General features: G+C 39.3%; 1 protein-coding gene across 11 annotated transcripts in view; it reads left to right on the top strand.

Moving 5' to 3' along the window:
- The window catches only part of NAA16 (N(alpha)-acetyltransferase 16, NatA auxiliary subunit), a 66,445-nt gene extending 48,036 nt beyond the window's left edge, over nucleotides 1–18,409 (top strand). For 6 of the 11 annotated variants that reach the window (XM_021065630.1, XM_021065627.1, XM_021065629.1 and 3 more), the window contains 10 exons: nucleotides 1,886–2,055; nucleotides 2,435–2,587; nucleotides 5,454–5,582; nucleotides 11,412–11,625; nucleotides 12,430–12,623; nucleotides 13,419–13,527; nucleotides 13,929–14,027; nucleotides 14,247–14,390; nucleotides 16,247–16,344; nucleotides 16,908–17,840. In XM_021065630.1, the coding sequence (XP_020921289.1) occupies nucleotides 1,886–2,055; nucleotides 2,435–2,587; nucleotides 5,454–5,582; nucleotides 11,412–11,625; nucleotides 12,430–12,623; nucleotides 13,419–13,527; nucleotides 13,929–14,027; nucleotides 14,247–14,390; nucleotides 16,247–16,344; nucleotides 16,908–17,123 (1,526 nt within the window). In that variant the 3' untranslated portion in view covers nucleotides 17,124–17,840. Of the gene's footprint in view, nucleotides 1–1,885; nucleotides 2,056–2,434; nucleotides 2,588–5,453; nucleotides 5,583–6,146; nucleotides 6,288–9,019; nucleotides 9,117–11,411; nucleotides 11,626–12,429; nucleotides 12,624–13,418; nucleotides 14,391–16,246; nucleotides 16,345–16,907 lie in introns of those variants that run through there. The other 5 variants (XR_002336685.1, XR_002336684.1, XM_021065626.1 and 2 more) reach the window with 5 other exon arrangements.

The raw sequence follows: 18,794 nt of genomic DNA, 5'->3' as shown, positions 1-18,794 counted from the left end.
GTGTAGACCAGCAGTTGTAGCTCCATTTGGACCTCTAGCCTGGGAACTTCTATGTGCTGCAGGCGTGGCCCTGAAAAGCAAAAAAATAAAATAAAACAAAATAAAACACTTAAAGGTAGTCACAGTGCTGTTTTACACGGAATTAACTCTCATTCCACAATACCTGACACCCAGTCCACATGTAAATTTCCCTGATTATCTTAAGAAAAAAAAATCTTTATATAGCTAGTTTATTTGAGTCTGAATCCAACTAAGGTCCAAACTTTAAGTTGATAATTTGATTGTTATGTCTCTGATATCCTTTTAATCTTGAGCGGTACCTCTATTCCCTTGCTCCTCCCCGGCCCCGGCTTTTTTTTCTTTTTTTCCTTTTTTTTAAAGGCTGTTTGTTCAAAGGTCGTTTATCTTGTAGAATGTCCCATATTTTGAATTTGGCTGATTGTTCCCTCATGTATTATATTTTGCTATCATTCATGTTTCTTATAAACTTAAGAGTTTGATTTATAGGCTGGATTAGGTTCAGTTCCATGTGAGTACTTCACACACGAGACTTTGTACTTCCTGTTACATCGCGTCTGAAGGCTAAAGACATGCTGGTCTCTCTTTGTGAGATTAAGATGGATCAGGGTTTAGATGTTTGTCAGCCTGATCTGCTTGCTCACTGAACAGATCCGCACTGGCCTTTCGCCTCAGGGTTTTTGCAGGGGCTGAGGATCACTGCCCGGTCCCTTATTCCATTCTAAGCATCATTCCTTCCGCATTGGAATTCTTCTTACAAAGAACTTTCCCTCATCAGATATTTGGTTCCCCTGAAATGTGGTGTATATGAGAGGAACAAGATAAACGATTGGCTCTTTGCCTATGTTTGTGTTTTAACGTGTGCGGGTTTTTGTGTTTGCATTGTTGTCCCTTCCTTTGGTTAGCTCGTCTAGGAGACCTGTGTTTCCTGTGGTAGCTTGGATCACGTGTCCTTTGCCTTCTTTCTGCCTCATTTTATGTCTTCCCTTCAGAGATCTCTTTCGAGAGTTTGGTGTCTCCTCTTCTGTAGCTTGAGGCTACGGAGTGGAGAACTGGGTAGAGCTCAGCTGGTTGTATGTGACCATCGTGTCAGGAATGTGTCCTCTTTTTACCCTTCAACTCGGGGTTTTCTTGATTTAGCATCGAGGCCCCCGACAGTGCTAAGTAAGCCCTGGCCGTTCTTGCATTTGTGGAAATCTCATGGTGGTAGGAACGGACGTCTTTTTTTTTTTTTTGTCCTTTTTTTTTTTTTTTTTTTTTTTTTTTGTCTTTTTGCCTTTTCTAGGGCTGCTCCCACAGCATATGGAGGTTCCCAGGCTAGGGGTCGAATTGGAGCTGTAGCCGCTGGCCTACACCACAGCCATAGCAACATGGGATCTGAGCCGTGTCTGCAGCCTACACCACAGCTCATGGCAGCGCCGGATCCCTAACCCACTGAGCGAGGCCAGGGATCGAACCCACAACCTCATGGTTCCTAGTCAGATTCGTTAACCACTGAGCCATGACGGGAACTCCAGGAACAGACATCTTTTTATCCAGGCTCTTTTCCTTGACTTGGCTTGGGCCTGCTGCTTTACGCTCTCAGCTGAGAATTCGTAGTTAGGTGGAATTCGCCCTTCTCCACACTGTTTCTTTGGAGTGAGGTATGGGTTCGAAGCCTTTGAAGCCAGCATCTCTGTTTCTCTGCTTGGCTGCTGCTTTTTGAAGTTTATGACATGATGTCATGCCTCCTTCTGTTGAAATGGGTCATTCAGTTGAGTGTTTACTGCTTATTATTGTAATTATTAATTTCGTTATGCACTGGAGGAAAGTATGTGATTTGCTTTCCCTTATTCCCTATAATAATTTTATGTTTGTTTGATTGCAGAGAGTGGGGAGAAAGAACCCCCAACGACACTACTCTGGGTTCAGTATTTCCTGGCACAGCACTTTGATAAGCTTGGGCAGTATTCTTTGGCTTTGGATTATATTAATGCTGCAATTGCTAGTACTCCAACTCTAATAGAATTATTCTATATGAAAGCAAAAATTTACAAGGTAAAATCTTGGTTATGTTTTTTGACTAGTTAAAGAATTTGGCCATTTTAAGAACCCTTGAAGTTCTTCTGTGTAAAGAAACTTTTAGGACACCTTAATAATCTATTCCTAATATTCTAATAATCCTAATGAAGTTTTCATTGCATAGGTGTATAGTCAGTATTGATCATTTCATTTAGCTTTTGGTAAATATGAATTTAAGTAAATTAAGTAAATGAATTAAGTAAATGAATTTAAGTAAATATGAATTTAGTAAATATGAATTGACAAGTGGTAATGGATTTCTAACTTGTCTTTAAGAAAAACTTTTCCTGTTATATTGTACCTATCTTCTCTTAATCATAAACAGTGATTTCTTTAATACTTTCATCTCTTAAAGCATATAGGTAATCTCAGAGAAGCTGCCAAGTGGATGGATGAAGCTCAGTCTTTAGACACAGCTGATAGATTCGTCAACTCCAAATGTGCAAAATATATGCTTCGCGCAAACATGATAAAAGAAGCAGAGGAAATGTGCTCCAAGTTCACAAGGGTAGGAAATGAGCATGTAATGAGCTGAGTTCGTCAAACTAAAGTCCAGTGGTGATCTGTGAAGTTTGCTGCTGAAGTTCCTAAGGATTCATTTTTGGTTTTGTTTTTATCCTATTTAGCTCGTATCCTAAATACGGTTTCTCACTGTGGTTGAGTGTGTATGCATGTGCTTCTGGTGGGGGATGGTTAAAAAGCAATAGCGGGAGCAAATACCTTTAGACAGAAGCAAGCTTATGTATCACATATGCTTATATGTAAAATTCAATTTACAGTTTTTTTGTTTTACTAGTAATTTGTGGCTATAGCTTAATTTCTCTGTTATAGTGTCTTCAGAATTGCGCATAGAGTCTTTCTATGCAGAACCAACGTCTGTCGGCTACCAGTCTCTGTGACATTTGAGAATATCTTCTTTATTTTTTTTAGGGCCATAGATGCAGCATATGGAAGTTCCCAGGTTACGGATAGAATCGGAGCTACAGGTGCTGGCCTACACCACAGCCACAGCAATGCCATACCTGAGCCACGTGTGTGACCCACACCACAGCTCGCAGCAGCGCCAGATCCTTAGCCCACTGAGTGAACCTGTGTCCTCAGGAATACCAGTCAGGTCCATTTCCACTGAACCACAGTGGGAACTTGAGAATTTAATTTCTTTCAAATAGGCTAAACGTTTATTCCTTTCCTTTCATCTTTCACTATCCTTTCATATCCTTTCCCACATAGACTTCGTTATGAAATAATACATGGTCTATTTTATGGTTAAAAATATAAGGAAGCTAATGGAAATAATTAGAAAGTTCAGAAATAGATTCACACATATTTGGAAACTCGGAATATATTTCCAAGAGGTGCTTTAAAAATCAGAGGTGAAGCAATATTGTTGGGGTAATTATTTGTGTTGAAAAAATAAAATGACTACGCTACACAGATCAGTTACAGGGGGATTAAAGATCTAAGTATGGAAAGCAAACCTTTCATGCTTTTAGAAGATAGTATAACTTGAGGTAGGAAACATTTCTTAAGACATCAGAAGCATAAAGGTGCAGGAGTAAAATTGATTCACCTAAGTTAAAATGAAACATAACATGTAACAAAAAACAACTATAAGCAAAGTGAGAAGATAAGTCATAGAATTGGAGATGTTTCCAACCCATAAAGGAGAAAAGATTTACCAAAAAAGCCAAAGAATTCACTGAGATAGTGACACATTGAATGTGACACTGATGAAAGAAATTGAAGAGAACCCAAATAGATGGAAAGACATACTATAGTCATAGAGTGGAAGAATTAATATTGTTAAAATGACCATATTACCTATGGCAGTTTACAGATTCAGAACAATTCCTGTTAAAATACTAAGGGAATTTTTTCACAGAACTAGAGCATATCACTAAAAAATTTGGTAACTCAAAAGCCAAACTGAATAGCCAAAACAGTCTTAAGTAAGAACTGAGCTGGAGCAATCAGGCTCCCTGACTTCAGACTGTACTACAAAGCTACAGTCATCAAAACAGTATGGTACTGGCACAAAGACAGACATATAGATGAAAGAACCAGGATAGAAAGCCCATGCTTAAGGTCAATTAATCTACCACAAAGGAAGCAAGAGTATACAGTGGAGAAAAGACAGTCTCTTCAATAAGTGGTTTTGGGAAAACTGGACAGCTGCACGTACAAGAATGAAATTAGAATACCATACACAAAAATAAACTCACAATGGGTTACAGACCTGAATATAAGACCAGAAACCATAAAATACCTGTAGGAAAATACAGGCAGAACAGTCTTTGACATAAATCGAAGCAGTATTTTTTTCTTGATCTGTCTTCCAAAGCAAAGGAAATAAAGGCAAAAATAAGCAAACGGGACCTAATTAGACTTAAGGTTTTTGCACAGCAAAGGAAATCATCAGTCAAATCAAAAGACAGCTTACTCAGTGGGAGAAGGTGTTTGCTACTGATAAGACTGTCAAGGGGTTAATACTCAAAAAATATATATATATATAAAAAAGCTCTCACAGCTGAAAAAAACCCAAGCCGAGTATAAAATGGGCAGAAGACTTGAACAGTTTACAAAGTAGTGATACTTTTCTCTACACCATTGTTTTGTTTTGTCAGCCTACCCCAAAGGGTTGGCAGGGAATAGGCAGTGCTGTAGAAGGCACAGAGAAAGTGACAACTGATAGTGGAGGGAGGAGACTGGGGCTGCAAAGCAGGCTGGGGACTCCTACCAAGAAATCCGAAAATGGTATGCTGTACCTAACGGTGACCCTGAGTCCACGAGGAAAGGTTAAGTAGCTTTTGCATAAGAGACAAGAGATAGGCAGTGCTTCATAGGATTACTGTCCTAAATAGATTAAACAGAAGCTTTGGTTTTCAGCAAGCTGCAGTCTTTTCTATGTAGCATGTTAATATCTTGACCGAGATGGATAAATAAGACATTACTTAATTGTGTGGGTTGTTTTTTGTTTTTCGTTTTTTCTTTTCTTTTTATGACTGCATCTGCAGCATATGGAAGTTCCCAGGCTCGGGGTCCAATCGCAGCTGCAGCTACAGCAACACCAGATCTGAGCCATGTCTGCAACCTACACTACAGCTCATGGAAGCGCCCCTTAACCCACTGAGCGAGGCCAGGGATCGAGCCTGAGTCATGGACACTCGTTGCTGCGCTGCAACAGAACTCTGACATTATGTAATTTTAAGTTGGTAGGAGCTTTTTGGAAGCACACCGATAAATTTGTCCTATAATTTGTTATTGCTCTTTATTGTCTTAATAATCATTGTAGATGTGGTTGTAAAAGAGAAAGTGAGATTTTTAGGACCTCTTGAATTGTTTGCTTCCTATATTTATGATTGCTTCCATTTCAGGAAGGAACATCTGCCATGGAAAATCTAAATGAAATGCAGTGTATGTGGTTTCAGACAGAATGCATTTCAGCATATCAGCGTTTGGGAAGATACGGGGATGCCTTGAAAAAATGCCATGAAGTAGAAAGGGTAGGTTAATAAAATTTGGGGTTTATTTTTCTCCTGTAAGGTGATGAAAAAAGCAAGTAGACTTCTACATGGGATCATCTGCCTCTTCTGACTACTTTGAAAACCTCATTGTGAAAATATTTCGGCCTTTCAGACATTCAGAAATTGTGAATAAATGATTGCTTCCTTTTGATCCTCCAATGGTTATGATTTCGACATGTCTGCATATTTTTGTGTAAAGGGAGAAGAAAAAGATTAGTAAGTTATTAATGCTATTATTAGTAGATATTTTCTGTTCCCCAATCCGGCCATTATCTGATTTTCCTCACTAGCCTAGGAGGATACGCAAGCTGCTGGCCACCTCTTTCCTCTTTGTATCAGGATCTGCCCTATAGTCAGCCTCTCTCCAGTGTGTCTTCCCAGGATGTTTGTTCTCACATTGAGCGCTTTGTAAACAGTCTATGGCTGGTTTGCAGGCTTGTCGTATTACTTGCTAGGATTGTGTGTGTGATGTGCCTTAGTAAGGGGACTTTTCTTTTCCTTGTGTGTGAATTTTTGTTTTCCTGTTCTTTGTCATCTCTGAAGCACTCTCGTTCCAAATGGACCACAGGAGGAAAAGAGCCACACATGCACCCCTGAGGCAGGCCTCAGCAGCCCTCAGCTGTGGGTCCCTCGGCACCACTGTCCCAAGCTGACGCAGTATAGAACCACAGGCGTCCTGGTCAGGTGAGCCTGATGTCTGCACATGGCAGTCACTTTGGCCTTTTTCCCACGTGAAACATCGGAGATTGCCCCCAAGGACGGCTCAGTCTTAGGGGGTGGCTTTGGACGGGAGCTGGAACTAGGATTATACCTGAGCCCTTTTAGGAATAGCTTAGTTTTTGCTTTGTTTGGTTGTGTTTTTCTCCTTTTTTTAAAGCCTGGGTCTGATGGCTGGATGGCTGAGGAAAATCCTTCTTCTTGGAGAAAGCAAAGCCCTTGGATTATGTGTGAAATATCCAAGCATCCTACATTAAAATCAGGCTCTTCTTTCTGTGACAAGGTGGTAGACCTCTAGGTGGTTTTGACACTCCCAGGTGGTCACCACATTAAAAGCATTCTGCTTGTCAATAGGGAAAGATACGTTTTTGTTGACCAGAGCATTCTCAGGGAGTGGGAGTTTGCTTCCTGTCTGAAGAGGCAGCTAGGCACTTAGAGATCCGTAATTGTAGCAAGACTTGTAACTAGAAATTTATCCGATTTTCTGTGAAGGTCAAATTTGAACACCTTAGGATCCTTAAAACCTCCAGCTCCAGTCCCATTCCTCCTGCCGTTAATAACTGTACTACTTTTTTTTTTTTTTTCCCCCACTGTACAGCAAGGGGGTCAGGTTATCCTTACATGTATACTACTTTATTTTTTTAATATTTGTTAAGGATTACTGGAGTATGCTTATTAGCTAATCCATTATTAAATTGCATTTAGATTATGCTTCCCTGTAATTTTCAGTGACTTTTTTGAACAACTGCAGTTGAGCCTTGAGCAACATGGGTGTTGGGGCGCGGACCCTCTGTGCACTGGAAAATCCCCACACGATGTGGATCTTGTGTCTCTGGGACCATTTCCGTGGATGCAACCAACCATGGATTGCGTAGTACTGTAGTATTTATTACTGAAACAAATTCATGTGTAAGTAGACCCACACGATGTTGTTCAAGGGTCAACTGTACTTCCAGTTCAGTAAATGTTTTGACAGGTAGAAAGCAGTTTTGAAGGGAAAAAAATGACAGGAAGTCATTGATTAACAGCCATAGGGTGGCATGCGAAAATTGTCATCCTCTGGTCATGTTACATAATTATTATTGCTGGAAACCTTACAAAAGTGTCTTTAGGGTTTGCTCTTGGTGCTTGAAAATATAACCAGAAGCAGATAAACAAGAAAAGATCTTACACTTATTCCACTTGTAAGCTAGTCTTTATGGTGAATAATTTGAATTAAAAATAAGTAAGACAACTCTTCTAGTAGTTATGTGTAAAAATGGTAGTGTGTAGCACAAATAGGGTGATTAAATATTTGCTAATTAATGTCTCTGAAATTAATTTCTAATAAAATTAATGTAATCTAAAAGAAAATTCCTTTTTTTTTTTTGTCTTTTTAGGGCTGCACCCACGGCACATGGAGGTTCCCAGGCTAGGGGTCGGATCAGAGCTGTAGCTGCCAGCCTACACCACAGCCATAGCAATACCAGATCCGAGCCGCGTCTGCGACCTACACCACAGCTCACGGCATCGCCGGATCCTCAACCCACTGAGCGAGGCCAGGGATCGAACCTGTGTCCTCATGAATGCTAGTCAGATTCGTTTCTGCTGGGCCACGACGGGAACTCCTAAAAGAAAATTCTTGATGGTGTAATTGTAAGGATTTAGGAATAATTACAGAATTCAAAGATAAAGTATGGTAAGCATCTGCTTGAGTTACTTTTGTGCCTGGGTTTAAAATATTTTAGTAAAGAAAACGAGCATCTTTCAGAAATAAAACTTTGCAGTTGACCTTTCAAGTAGAAGGTTAGTGAAAAGAGAAATAAGTCCCAAGAAGGGTCAGTCCTTCTTCTCCTTTGAAGAATTCTTTCACTGAAGGCGGTTTCAGCTTAGGATTTACTGCTCTGAGCTCTTGGTAGTTGTTTGAAATGTTAGAATTCTCAAGTGGCCCACTGTAGTACTGTCTCTGCCTTCATATTGCCTCCTTTATAGGTTTTAGGATTATATGTAAAGGTATGTAGTCCAACCCAAGCTGATGTTTAGAACTTGAGATTTATTAAAAGTAAGGCTAGGAGTTCCCGTCCTGGTGCAGTGGTTAATGAATCCGACTAGGAACCATGAGGTTGCGGGTTCAATCCCTGGCCTTGCTCAGTGGGTTAAGGATCCGGCGTTACCGTGAGCTGTGGTGTAGGTTGCAGATGCAGCTCGGATCCCTCGTTGCTGTGGCTCTGGAGTAGGCTGGTGGCTATAGCTCTGATTCGACCCCTAGCCTGGGAATCTCCATATGCCGCGGGAGTGGCCCTAGAAAAGGCAAAAAGACAAAAAAAAAAAAAAAAAAAGCTGCCCTCAAAGTATTCAGAATAATATTTTAAACCATTTTATCATTCAAGAATTGAGCTTTCTTTTCCTTTTTTTGAGGTGTTTAATTTCTCATTATTATTTTTTCCTCATTATTTTAGTGTGCTGATTTGTATCTGAACCAGAGCAACAATATGTATTTCTAAAACTTTTTGATAAGATCTAGCATTTCTGATACATCAAAACCATAGGACATTCATAACTTTATTCTCTAGTGTCTCTTTATCAGATTGACACCTGCTTTATGATGACAGATTCTCTATAAAGGAAATAGAGTTGCTTATTGCCCTAGTTGGTCTAGTTATTATTTCTTAAGCCCAGAGACTTTTGTAGCCTTTTTATATGTATGAGCCTCCTATTAGTCTCTTCCAGCAACTCTTAGAAGTAATAGGTGGGAGGATCTGGGTGAGAAGAGAAGACCTAACAGGAAATTCCTAAAGAAAACCACGCTTTTAAGCAGTGAGTAAGCATTTCTTAATTTTTTGTTGACTTGTCTTACTTTTGGTTCAATCCTCATTTTGACAACCTAAGCGGTTCCTTCCAGCATTCCTCCTGTATTGGCCCTCACCCCAAAGCAAGAGAACTAGTGGTTTTGATGAGAGGAAAGATGAGTTAAAAGGCATGAGATGTATGTTAAAATGTGGGTACCTAGTTTCTGCAGTGACCATGTCTTGTTTGTTTGGCTAAAGTGCAGGAAGCATAACTTTACCTGTTTGCCTGTTTGTATCATCACCCCCAAGGTAGTTCTAGGTGATCTTTGCGGTACTGGGATAATTCTCTGTCTTGGCTGTGGTAGTGCTTTCACAAATCTACAGGTGATACAGTCACATGAAACTATACACACACATTACACCAGTGTCAGTGGTCTGGTATTGTTACTATAGTTGTAATAGTTATGTAGGATGTAACCTTTGGGGGAAGCTGAGGGAAGCGTGTACGGAACATCTCTGTGTTACCTTTGAAACCTCCTTTATCTGTAATGATTTCAAAATACAAAGTTAAAAAAGAAAATCAACCTCTGAGCAGGTTCCTGAGACACAGGGCTTTCAGTGGAAAAACTGAGATAGGCTCAGACAAACTGGGCTACGTCGGTGACCCTGTTAGTGGAAGACATTGACTGGAGAGAGGAAGCCTGTGGGCTGTTACTGATAAAGAGGCGGCTTAAATGTTTGTGGTTCCACAAGGCTCCCTCCAAGGCTTGACCGAAATGCGTCTGCTCCTGCTGCGAGGAGTACCTCTTGAAACTCGTTGTCTGTCTTTTGGCACATAAATGTTCCTCCCCCTCAAAGAAGTCCTGTAACTTCTTAGATGTTTGCATCTCATCCTGTGTTCACGATGTTGGGCACTGCCATTGCTCCTCGCTTGTATTGAATTTTAAGAAAATGTTGGTAGATATAACCTGATGTACCTTAACCATGAACTGTGTAATTCCTTGATTAAAGAACAAGTTTATGTTACTATTTGGTTAATTGATGAGACGAATGCCACTTTCAAATATAACATTAAAGCATGATTCCTGAAGTAGTAAATAGAAACTAATGTGAAATGTTCATTTTTTTCCTCATTTCTTGCCCTTCACACTGTGCGGTTTTATTCTTTTTATCTTAGCATTCTTCCCTGAAAGTCTCTTAATGTCCCTCTGTGTATAGTGTATTTCTAATTACCTAGACAACTAAAATTATCCCGTGATCTGCACAAATGACTCATGTATCCTCTGCGCACTGAGTTAGAGGGAGAACGAAGTAGTAGGAGAGTTTGATGTGTGTTGATGTAATGAGTCAGTCATTCTCCTATATGTTTTTGGAGATGCTAAAATAAAAGAGGCAATGAAGGTAGAGATGCATGTAGGGAAGAAGATGAAAGAATAAATTGTTTTGTTGGGGAAGTTACTCCTCTTCTGTCCGTGGAAGGGCTTACTTCTTAACCCTTTTGAGGCCATGGACCCCTTGAGAAGTGGATGAAAGCCTCAAGCTCTCTCCTTAGGAAACTATTAGTCTGCTTATTTATGCATAGACTACAGATGAAGAACCTTTCCTAAAATGTAATGTAGATTAATGGGGTTTCAGGGAGTGAGTGTGAAGGTAATGCTCGGCGTTTGTAAAGCATTTTACTGTTTAGAGTGAACTTAATTTATTCGATCCCTTAAGAACCTCATGAAATGGGCTGTGTGTATGTCTTTATTCCTAACTGCAATAATTGAGACGCTAGGACATTGAAAGAACACGGGTCTGATAGGAAAGCTTCTCTGTTAGGCTGGCCAGTGCTGTGCTTACTGAGTGTCCGCTGTGCCAGCAGTGGAGACGGATGTGACGGGCTTGCTCATGGCTGAGTTGAACGGTCTGATTTGTACACATTCATTGTGAACCTGTACGTATTTAGTCTCCACTCAGAGCTGTTTACCTCTGCCGGGCTGATTTGGGGGGGATACTGAGGAAAAGCATTTCATTAAACTAAAATATCAGTATGTTGTAACTTCCAGGTTTAAAAAAATAACCCGATCATCTGACTTATTACCCAGAAATCGAGCATCATCACAAAGTCGTGATTCCAAGGGATGGGCACGGATTGCAGGGAGGGGACCTTACGTTGAGCGAGCGCCAAGAGCTCCTTGATGTCCTTTATATTTTAAACACCAGAGGGGGCAACCGTGTGAAATCGTGGCTGCTTACATTATTTTGGGGGCTTTCTGTAATTCTCAAAAGTAGAGATTACTGACATAGGTGTAAGGATTAATTTTGTGGTTTTGTCTTTAAGCATTTTTTTGAGATCACCGACGATCAGTTTGACTTCCATACTTACTGCATGAGAAAGATGACCCTTCGTGCCTACATTGACCTTTTGAGACTAGAAGATGTACTCAGGAGACATGCCTTCTATTTCAGGGCTGCTAGATCAGCTATTGAAATATACTTGAAATTGTATGATAATCCCTTAACCTGTGAAAGCAAACAACAAGAAATAAATGCAGGTAACTAAAAAGGAACTTGCCTAAAGAGAGGTGAAAAGAACACGAAATTTTGGAATGTTAATGAAATGTTAGAAAAATATATTATCAGATGGATGTGAAGTTAGTTATATGATCAGATAACTGATAGACCAAAAAAGGGAGTTCCCATTGTGGCGCAGGGGTTAACGAATCCGACTAGGAACCATGCGGTTTCGGGTTCGATCCCTGGCCTCACTCAGTGGGTTAAGGATCTGGTGTTGCCATGAGCTGTGGTGTAGGTCGCAGACATGGCTCGGATCCTACGTTGCTGTGGCTCTGGCGTAGGCCGGTGGCTACTGCTCCAATTTGACCCCTAGCCTGGGAACCTCCATATGCCATGGGAGCAGCCCTAGAAAAGGCGAAAAGACCAAAAAAAAAAAAAAAAAAGAGTATTTGAGAAGTAGCAGTATGGAGGCGAATTTCTGGTCAGATCACATGTGTTTATGTGCAGTGACTCAATTATCCTTGATCTATTCCAAGAGGCTAGTTGATGTCATCAGCTCCACTTTATCCATCTGGGGACCTGAGACCAAGAGAGAGATGAAGTGGTTCGCCTACACCCATGTATTGTGTAGGGGCAGAACCAGGCCGGAATTGGCTAATTGTAGTTGATGTGGCATCTGCTCCTGCCTTTTGTGTGCCAGGTTTGAGATAGTCATTAGACACTTTCTGAAGATTTTTATCTAGTTGCCTCCCCCAAAGCTGTGCTTGCAGTATGTATTGAATAAGAATATGAGGAGAATGGAAACATTGACGCAGAATTTTCATTCATTCGGACATTTATAGAAAACCTGTCAGCCAAAGAACTGAAGAAAATGCTTAGCAAACAGAGAAGAGCGCAAAAAAAGGCTAAATTAGAAGAAGAGAGAAAATACACGGAAAGGGAACGTCAGCAAAAAAATCAAAAGAAGAAAAAGGATGAAGAAGAAGAGGAAACTAGTGATCTCAAAGAAGAACTTACACCTGAAAAATTAGAAAGAGTGAGATGAATTTACTGTCTTTATTTGGTGAAATTTATGTTATTGGGTTCTCTTCTAACCATAAACATGAATTATTTAAATCTGTAATCCTTTGTGGTATTCGTAGGATTAGCCAAATCACTGTGATTGTCATCAGTTATTTTTGAGTGATAATATGCAGATTTTGGCTGGTACAAATCATAGACAGAACTGTAGTTATAGTAGGCAGAATCCTGGCCCTCTAAAGGTGTCCACGTTCTAATCCTCGGAAACTGAGTATATTGCATTAGATGGCAGAATTAAGGTGCAAATGGATTTTTTATTGGTTGTGCCTATGGCTCGGGGAAGTTCCTGGGCCAAGGATCGAACCTGTGCCACAGTAGCAACCAGAGCTGTGACAGTGACGATGCTGGATCCTCAACCTGCTAAACCATCAGGGAACTCTGAGAAATTTGTACTCCCATTTTTCTTTTGGCCATGCCTTCGGTATGAAAGTTACCCAATCCAGAGATCAAATGTGGGCAACCCAAGCTGCTGCAGTGACAATGCCAGACCCTTAACCGCTGGACTCCAAAGAAGACTCCAAAATTATCATCAGGAAAGCAGTAGAGCTATTCCCCTTTTAAAAGTTAATGACCCTTGACTTTGAATTTGCTTGTAGTTCACAGTTTAAAATTTTTTTTCTTGCTCATTGGGTTATATAAAGAGAACTGTCTAAATGACCTCAAGTATGTGTAAATATAAAATTGGGGTAAGAAATTTGACTTGCATAACTGCTTTTTAAGTGTAATCATTTTTCTTTCTTTTTCAAAATAGATAGAAAATCCGTTAGAAGAAGCTATCAAGTTTCTTATACCTCTTAAGAACCTTGTTGCTGATAACATTGACACTCATCTATTAGCATTTGAAATATATTTTAGAAAAGGTAATAGTTTGAATTCAGATTTTTCGAATTAATTTTATCGACCATATTAGCATCATATTTGTGAGTTAGATCTATTTTTGTTTCTTACTCATTTCTGCCTTTTACAGTCCCCTTTACCTTTGCTACTCAAAGCTTTACTGAGTAATAAATTAGAATATTATGGTCTAATGAGTCGTTTGAAGTCTTACAAATTATTTACCTGAAGCAATTCTTCATGATTTTTCAATTACTTCTTTAAAAAATAAAAGTTGCCTTTGATAACCAAAGTCAGCTTTGAATTCTGCTCATGGGAAAGGTGACGTTTCGTTACTGAATTCAGAGTGAGGCTAAAATAAAGTGAAGAAAATAACATACCATAGATATTGAGGCAGTTACTGTTGTATTTTTTTTTTCTGACATAGGGAAGTTTCTGTTAATGCTTCAGTCTGTCAAACGAGCTTTTGCCATCGACAGTAATAACCCATGGTTACATGAATGTTTAATTAAATTTTCTAAGTCTGGTAAGTATAAAAAAGGTAACATGCTAGCAAAGAAATGTAGAAAATAGTGCATTTTAAGCTAGAATGAATGAATGAATGTATATTCCAAAGTAACAATAATATTTTGATTATGTAAAATATATATCAAGCTTAATAATAAATAGGACTGTATTTCAATTGATTTTGTTTTAAAGGACAGACCAAAATTTTTTACAATTTTCAAATTTTCTCTTGTTACAGTGTCTAATCATAGTAATCTTCCAGACATTGTGAGCCAAGTTCTGTCTCAAGAAATGCAGAAAATATTTGTCAACAAGGATGTGGAAAGTTTTAATGAGGATTTTCTCAAACGCAATGCTACCTCCCTTCAGCATCTCCTTTCAGGTTGGTTATGTAGCTCCCAGGGTTAAAATGGTTTTGGGAAAAAAGAATGTGAATGAAAAAAAGGTTTGAAAAGATGATCAACCTCATTAATTGTGAAAGAAAAAGAAGTGAACACAGTACCATTTTTTAAAAATTTTTATTTTTTATTTTTTCAATGATCCACAATACCATTTTGATCTCTCAAATTAGGAAAGATTATTTTTGTTAGGAAAAAGGAGGTTGAAGTGTGAGAAAGATGTGATGTATAAGCACTGGTGTATTTTATCACTGCAGGAGTGAGTGGGCCTGGTCTCGTGGCAAAGCAGTTTGGCCTTCTTATCCACAGCTTTGCATTACACGAAATGTGTCCTTTTAGAGACTTTTATGCAGACTTAACATAGAGTACAGTTTCAGTTATGTAAAAATACACATGACATAAAAGCTGAACGAAGTGGATACCAAAGCTTTAATGGTTGCCTTTGGATATTGAAGTGACCTATTTTTGAGTGACCTGTTTTTTCCTTGTGTTTCTATTGCTTTATCTATTTTGTGTTTTGAGGGTTTATTATATCCTGCCTTGTTACAGGAAGGATTTTAGGTGGTTTATACAAATACAGAGATGGCATAAATGCAAACTGGGGAAAAGATTGTGGAAAAGGAGTTGGGGACAAAATGAGTGAAGTATCTAATGTAATTTAGTATGCTTCTCCTTGAAGCCACATATTTAAATATTTTAATCTAAGCTTTCTTGTTGTAAAAGGAAACTTCTTGGTTTTATGGGAAAAAGTTAATTCCTGTGAAAAACGACAGCACTTCTTGGTAGTAAGGGGAGATAGGCTTTCTCTTCAAGAACAGATAATGGAAGGAGACACTTCTTGATTAGCATAATGGGAAATGCCTTTCTAAACATAATATGAAATTCTCAGGAAAAGATACTTTTGCTACATTTTTTAAAAAAAACCATAAAGAGAGTTCCCATCATGGCTCAGCGGTAATGAAACCGACTAGGATCCATGAGGATGCTGGTTCAGTTCCTGCCCCTGCTCAGTAGATTAAGGATCCGGTGTGGCCGTGAGCTGTGGTGTAGGTCACAGACATGGCTCAGATCTTGCATTGCTGTGGCTGTTGTGTAGGCCGACAGCTGTAGCTCCAATTGGACCCCTAGCCTGGGAACTTCCATGTGACACGGGTGCAGCCCTGAAAAAAACAAATAAATAAAAAGTCATTAAAAAAAGACCAAAAAGCCAACTGGGAAAAATATTCACAGGAACAGAACTGATTAAAAACTCTAGTAATATACATACCATTCTTATAAATTAATAATATAAATAAAAGCTCAGTAGAAAAAAATGCGCAGAGAAGATGGACCATGTTCTTTTTAAGGGGAATGTAAACTGAATTTTATTATAAAACATCTTTAAAAGTATTTTCTTTGTGAATTTGCAAAGATTTCCTGTTGTCCATCGATCACACTGCTCTTTGATGATAATCAGTTCCTTAGGTGTATCTTCTTTAAAAATGCATTTAGTCGAAATATTGATTGATGCCACAGGGTAGCCCATACTTACATTTTGAATTATTTCTGAGGGATGGGGTTGTTAAATCTGATTTCCTGGTAAATGTTTAACGGTGATCTCTCTGTGACAGAAAAAGCCCGATGGTATGGTAGGGTATTGCTGTAGTATAAACAGCTCCACCGTTGCCCCAGCTCTCAATGGGATGGCATGGACTAGGGAGTTGGGACGAGAGGTCATGGGTGGTGCCCGCCCACCGCCCCTGCTGGCTGGATGCTTGGAACCACATTCAAGTCACTGGTCAGTGTGAAACAGACGTGAGATGCAGGAATGTACTCATTGCTAGATGTGTTGGTATTTCAGGTGCTAAGATGATGTATTTTCTGGACAAGTCAAGGCAGGAGAAAGCCATTGCTATTGCCACCAGACTGGATGAAACCATAAGAGATAAAAATGTAAAGGTGAGATTTTTTACAGACTGATTCCCACAGATTGTGGCTGCTAGGGATCTAACAGCATGTCTCACAATGTCATTCCTGAGTGGGCCTTCAGAGGTGTGTCTGGATTCGAATCTCAGCTCTCCCCCCCCCAGTTCTGAGCTGCGTCTTATCAGCCCTTAAGTTACCTCTTAGCTTCCTTTTCCTCCTTTATGAGGCTGTAAATGACCATCTCAGAGTTTGTGTGAGGCTCAGCTGCCCTAGTGACCTGTGAAGGGCTTGCCGTCTAGGAAGCACTCAGTAAGAGGACTCTTGTTATTCCTAAAGGACACTTGCAGTGATCACAGTTTCAGAGATGCGCTTTTTCAGTTTTAGAAGTTTGCTTTTTTAAGGCTTTGTAGAATTGATTGTTTCAGTGTTCCTTTTTGGAGATGATGACTTACTATACATAGCAAGAAGTTATTTTAGAAGGAGGCCTTACTGGTTTTCTCTTGCTTAAGTAACAGATTTTAATTAAAGTAATGATCAGACTTTAAACTTTCTTTTATTTATTTTTTTTTTTTTTAATTCTTCCCTTGTTTAAATAGACTTTAATAAAGGTTTCTGAGGCACTGCTTGATGGCAGCTTTGGGAACTGTACTTCGCAATATGAGGAATACAGGGTGGCCTGTCACAACCTGCTGCCTTTTACGTCTGCTTTCCTGCCTGCTGTGAGTGAAGTCCACGGTCACGGTGCAGCCCGAAACCTCACAGCTAACTCTGACGTCTTGGCAAATGAAATTGGAAATCTCGCAGAAAGCTGACTCCTGTAAGACTCAAATCAGGGTTTCTTTTCCAGCTTGTCTTTTATTATGGGTATGAAAGGAAATGCAGCTGACCCTTGAACAACATGGGTTTGAATTGTGAGGGTCCATTTATTTGTGGATTCTTTTGAGACCGTGTGGAGAGTTGGTGTACCTAACTCTTGCTTTGTTCAGCGATCAACTCTAATTGGATAGAATTTTTTTTTTTTTTTTTTTTTTTTAACTTTTGGCCACCCCATGACATATGGAAATCCCAGGCCAGGGATCAGATGCAAGCCGCAGTTGCAGCAGGGCCGGATCCTTTAACCCACTTTGCCAGGCTGGGGATCGAACCTATGTCCTGCCACTGCAGAGACGCTGCTGGTCCCAGAGCGCCCACTGTGAGCACTCTGGATAGAATTTTTAAACAAAGTATTCTGTAAGCTTATTCTTTATCTGACTCTGCCAGTGTACATAAATGCCTGTTAAAATGACCTGTTTGTGATGGTGCAGTTTTCTTAAACTTTTGAATTAGCAACATTGTGGTGGATGCTGTCACTTCATATCAAACATGATAATGATTTCTTCATTAAATTGTATACAACTCCATTGTTTTGAGATCCGAGTTTCACTTCAGAATCTATGTTTTGATCCTTATTGGTTTGTTTTGTTACTGTTTTTTTTGCTTTTTAATTAAAGCACATCAATATTAAAGTGTTAACTGTATGTCAAAAATGATATGGAACTCCTTTTGGCAAATATTTATTTAAAATTTACATCAGCTTAAAACCTTTTGTCCACCTTGCTTTTTGGGGGGCTTACTGCTTCCTTTTTAATCCATGAAAAAGATATTTTCTGTTGAATAAGAGTATTCCAACTGTATTTATGAGTGATGTGCTTGAGGGGAGCATAATAGGGCAGAATACAATTATAATGGAACATTCTCATTCTTAGAGCCATGCATTGACTATTAAATACATTTTTATATCAGCAGAATGAGAATTTAAACTCTCAACTAGTTTAACTATTAAAACATGGTATCGTTGAGCAATTTGGGGGGGGTAGCTTTTTGTTCTATCTTGTACAGAAAACAAGAATAGAGTCATTTAATATGTTTCAGAACTGTATAAATATATCTGTAACATTAATACTTTCTTTTAAGGCAAATATAAATTCAAAAGGGGAGATTTTATGGAGGGAAACAGTTCTAATTAAGATGGTTTTCCTTCACTCTAATATTTAGATTAGAAACTCACTGTAAAATAATGCCAGCCTCTATAATGCTGTAATAAATTATTTTGCACACAGTTGCTTGCTTGCGTTTTTTTGTTACTGCTTCACACTGTCAAAGTATTTTTGCAAAATATGTTTTCTTTGAGGGAGTAAAAACTTGGAATTAACTTAATGTTTACAAGTTTATTTAAAAAAAAAAAAAATCCAGGAGTTCCTGTCATGGCACAGCAGAAACGAATCTGACTGGGAACCATGAGGTTGTGGGTTCAATCCCTGGCCTTGCTCAATGGGTTAAAGATCCAGCATTGCTGTGAGCTGTGGTGGTCGAAGATGCGGCTCAGATCCCGTGTTGCTCTGGCTGTGGCGTAGGCAGGCAGCAACAGCTCCGATTTGACCCCTAGCCTGGGAACCTCTATATGCCTCGGGTACAGCCCTAATAAGACCAAAAAAAAAAAAAAA

This window comes from Sus scrofa, chromosome 11 (assembly GCF_000003025.6).
Source record: "Sus scrofa isolate TJ Tabasco breed Duroc chromosome 11, Sscrofa11.1, whole genome shotgun sequence".
In the NCBI taxonomy this organism is placed as follows: Eukaryota; Metazoa; Chordata; class Mammalia; order Artiodactyla; family Suidae; genus Sus; species Sus scrofa.
Note: the sequence above shows the minus strand (reverse complement) of the source record. Positions and strands in the feature narration are given on the sequence as shown.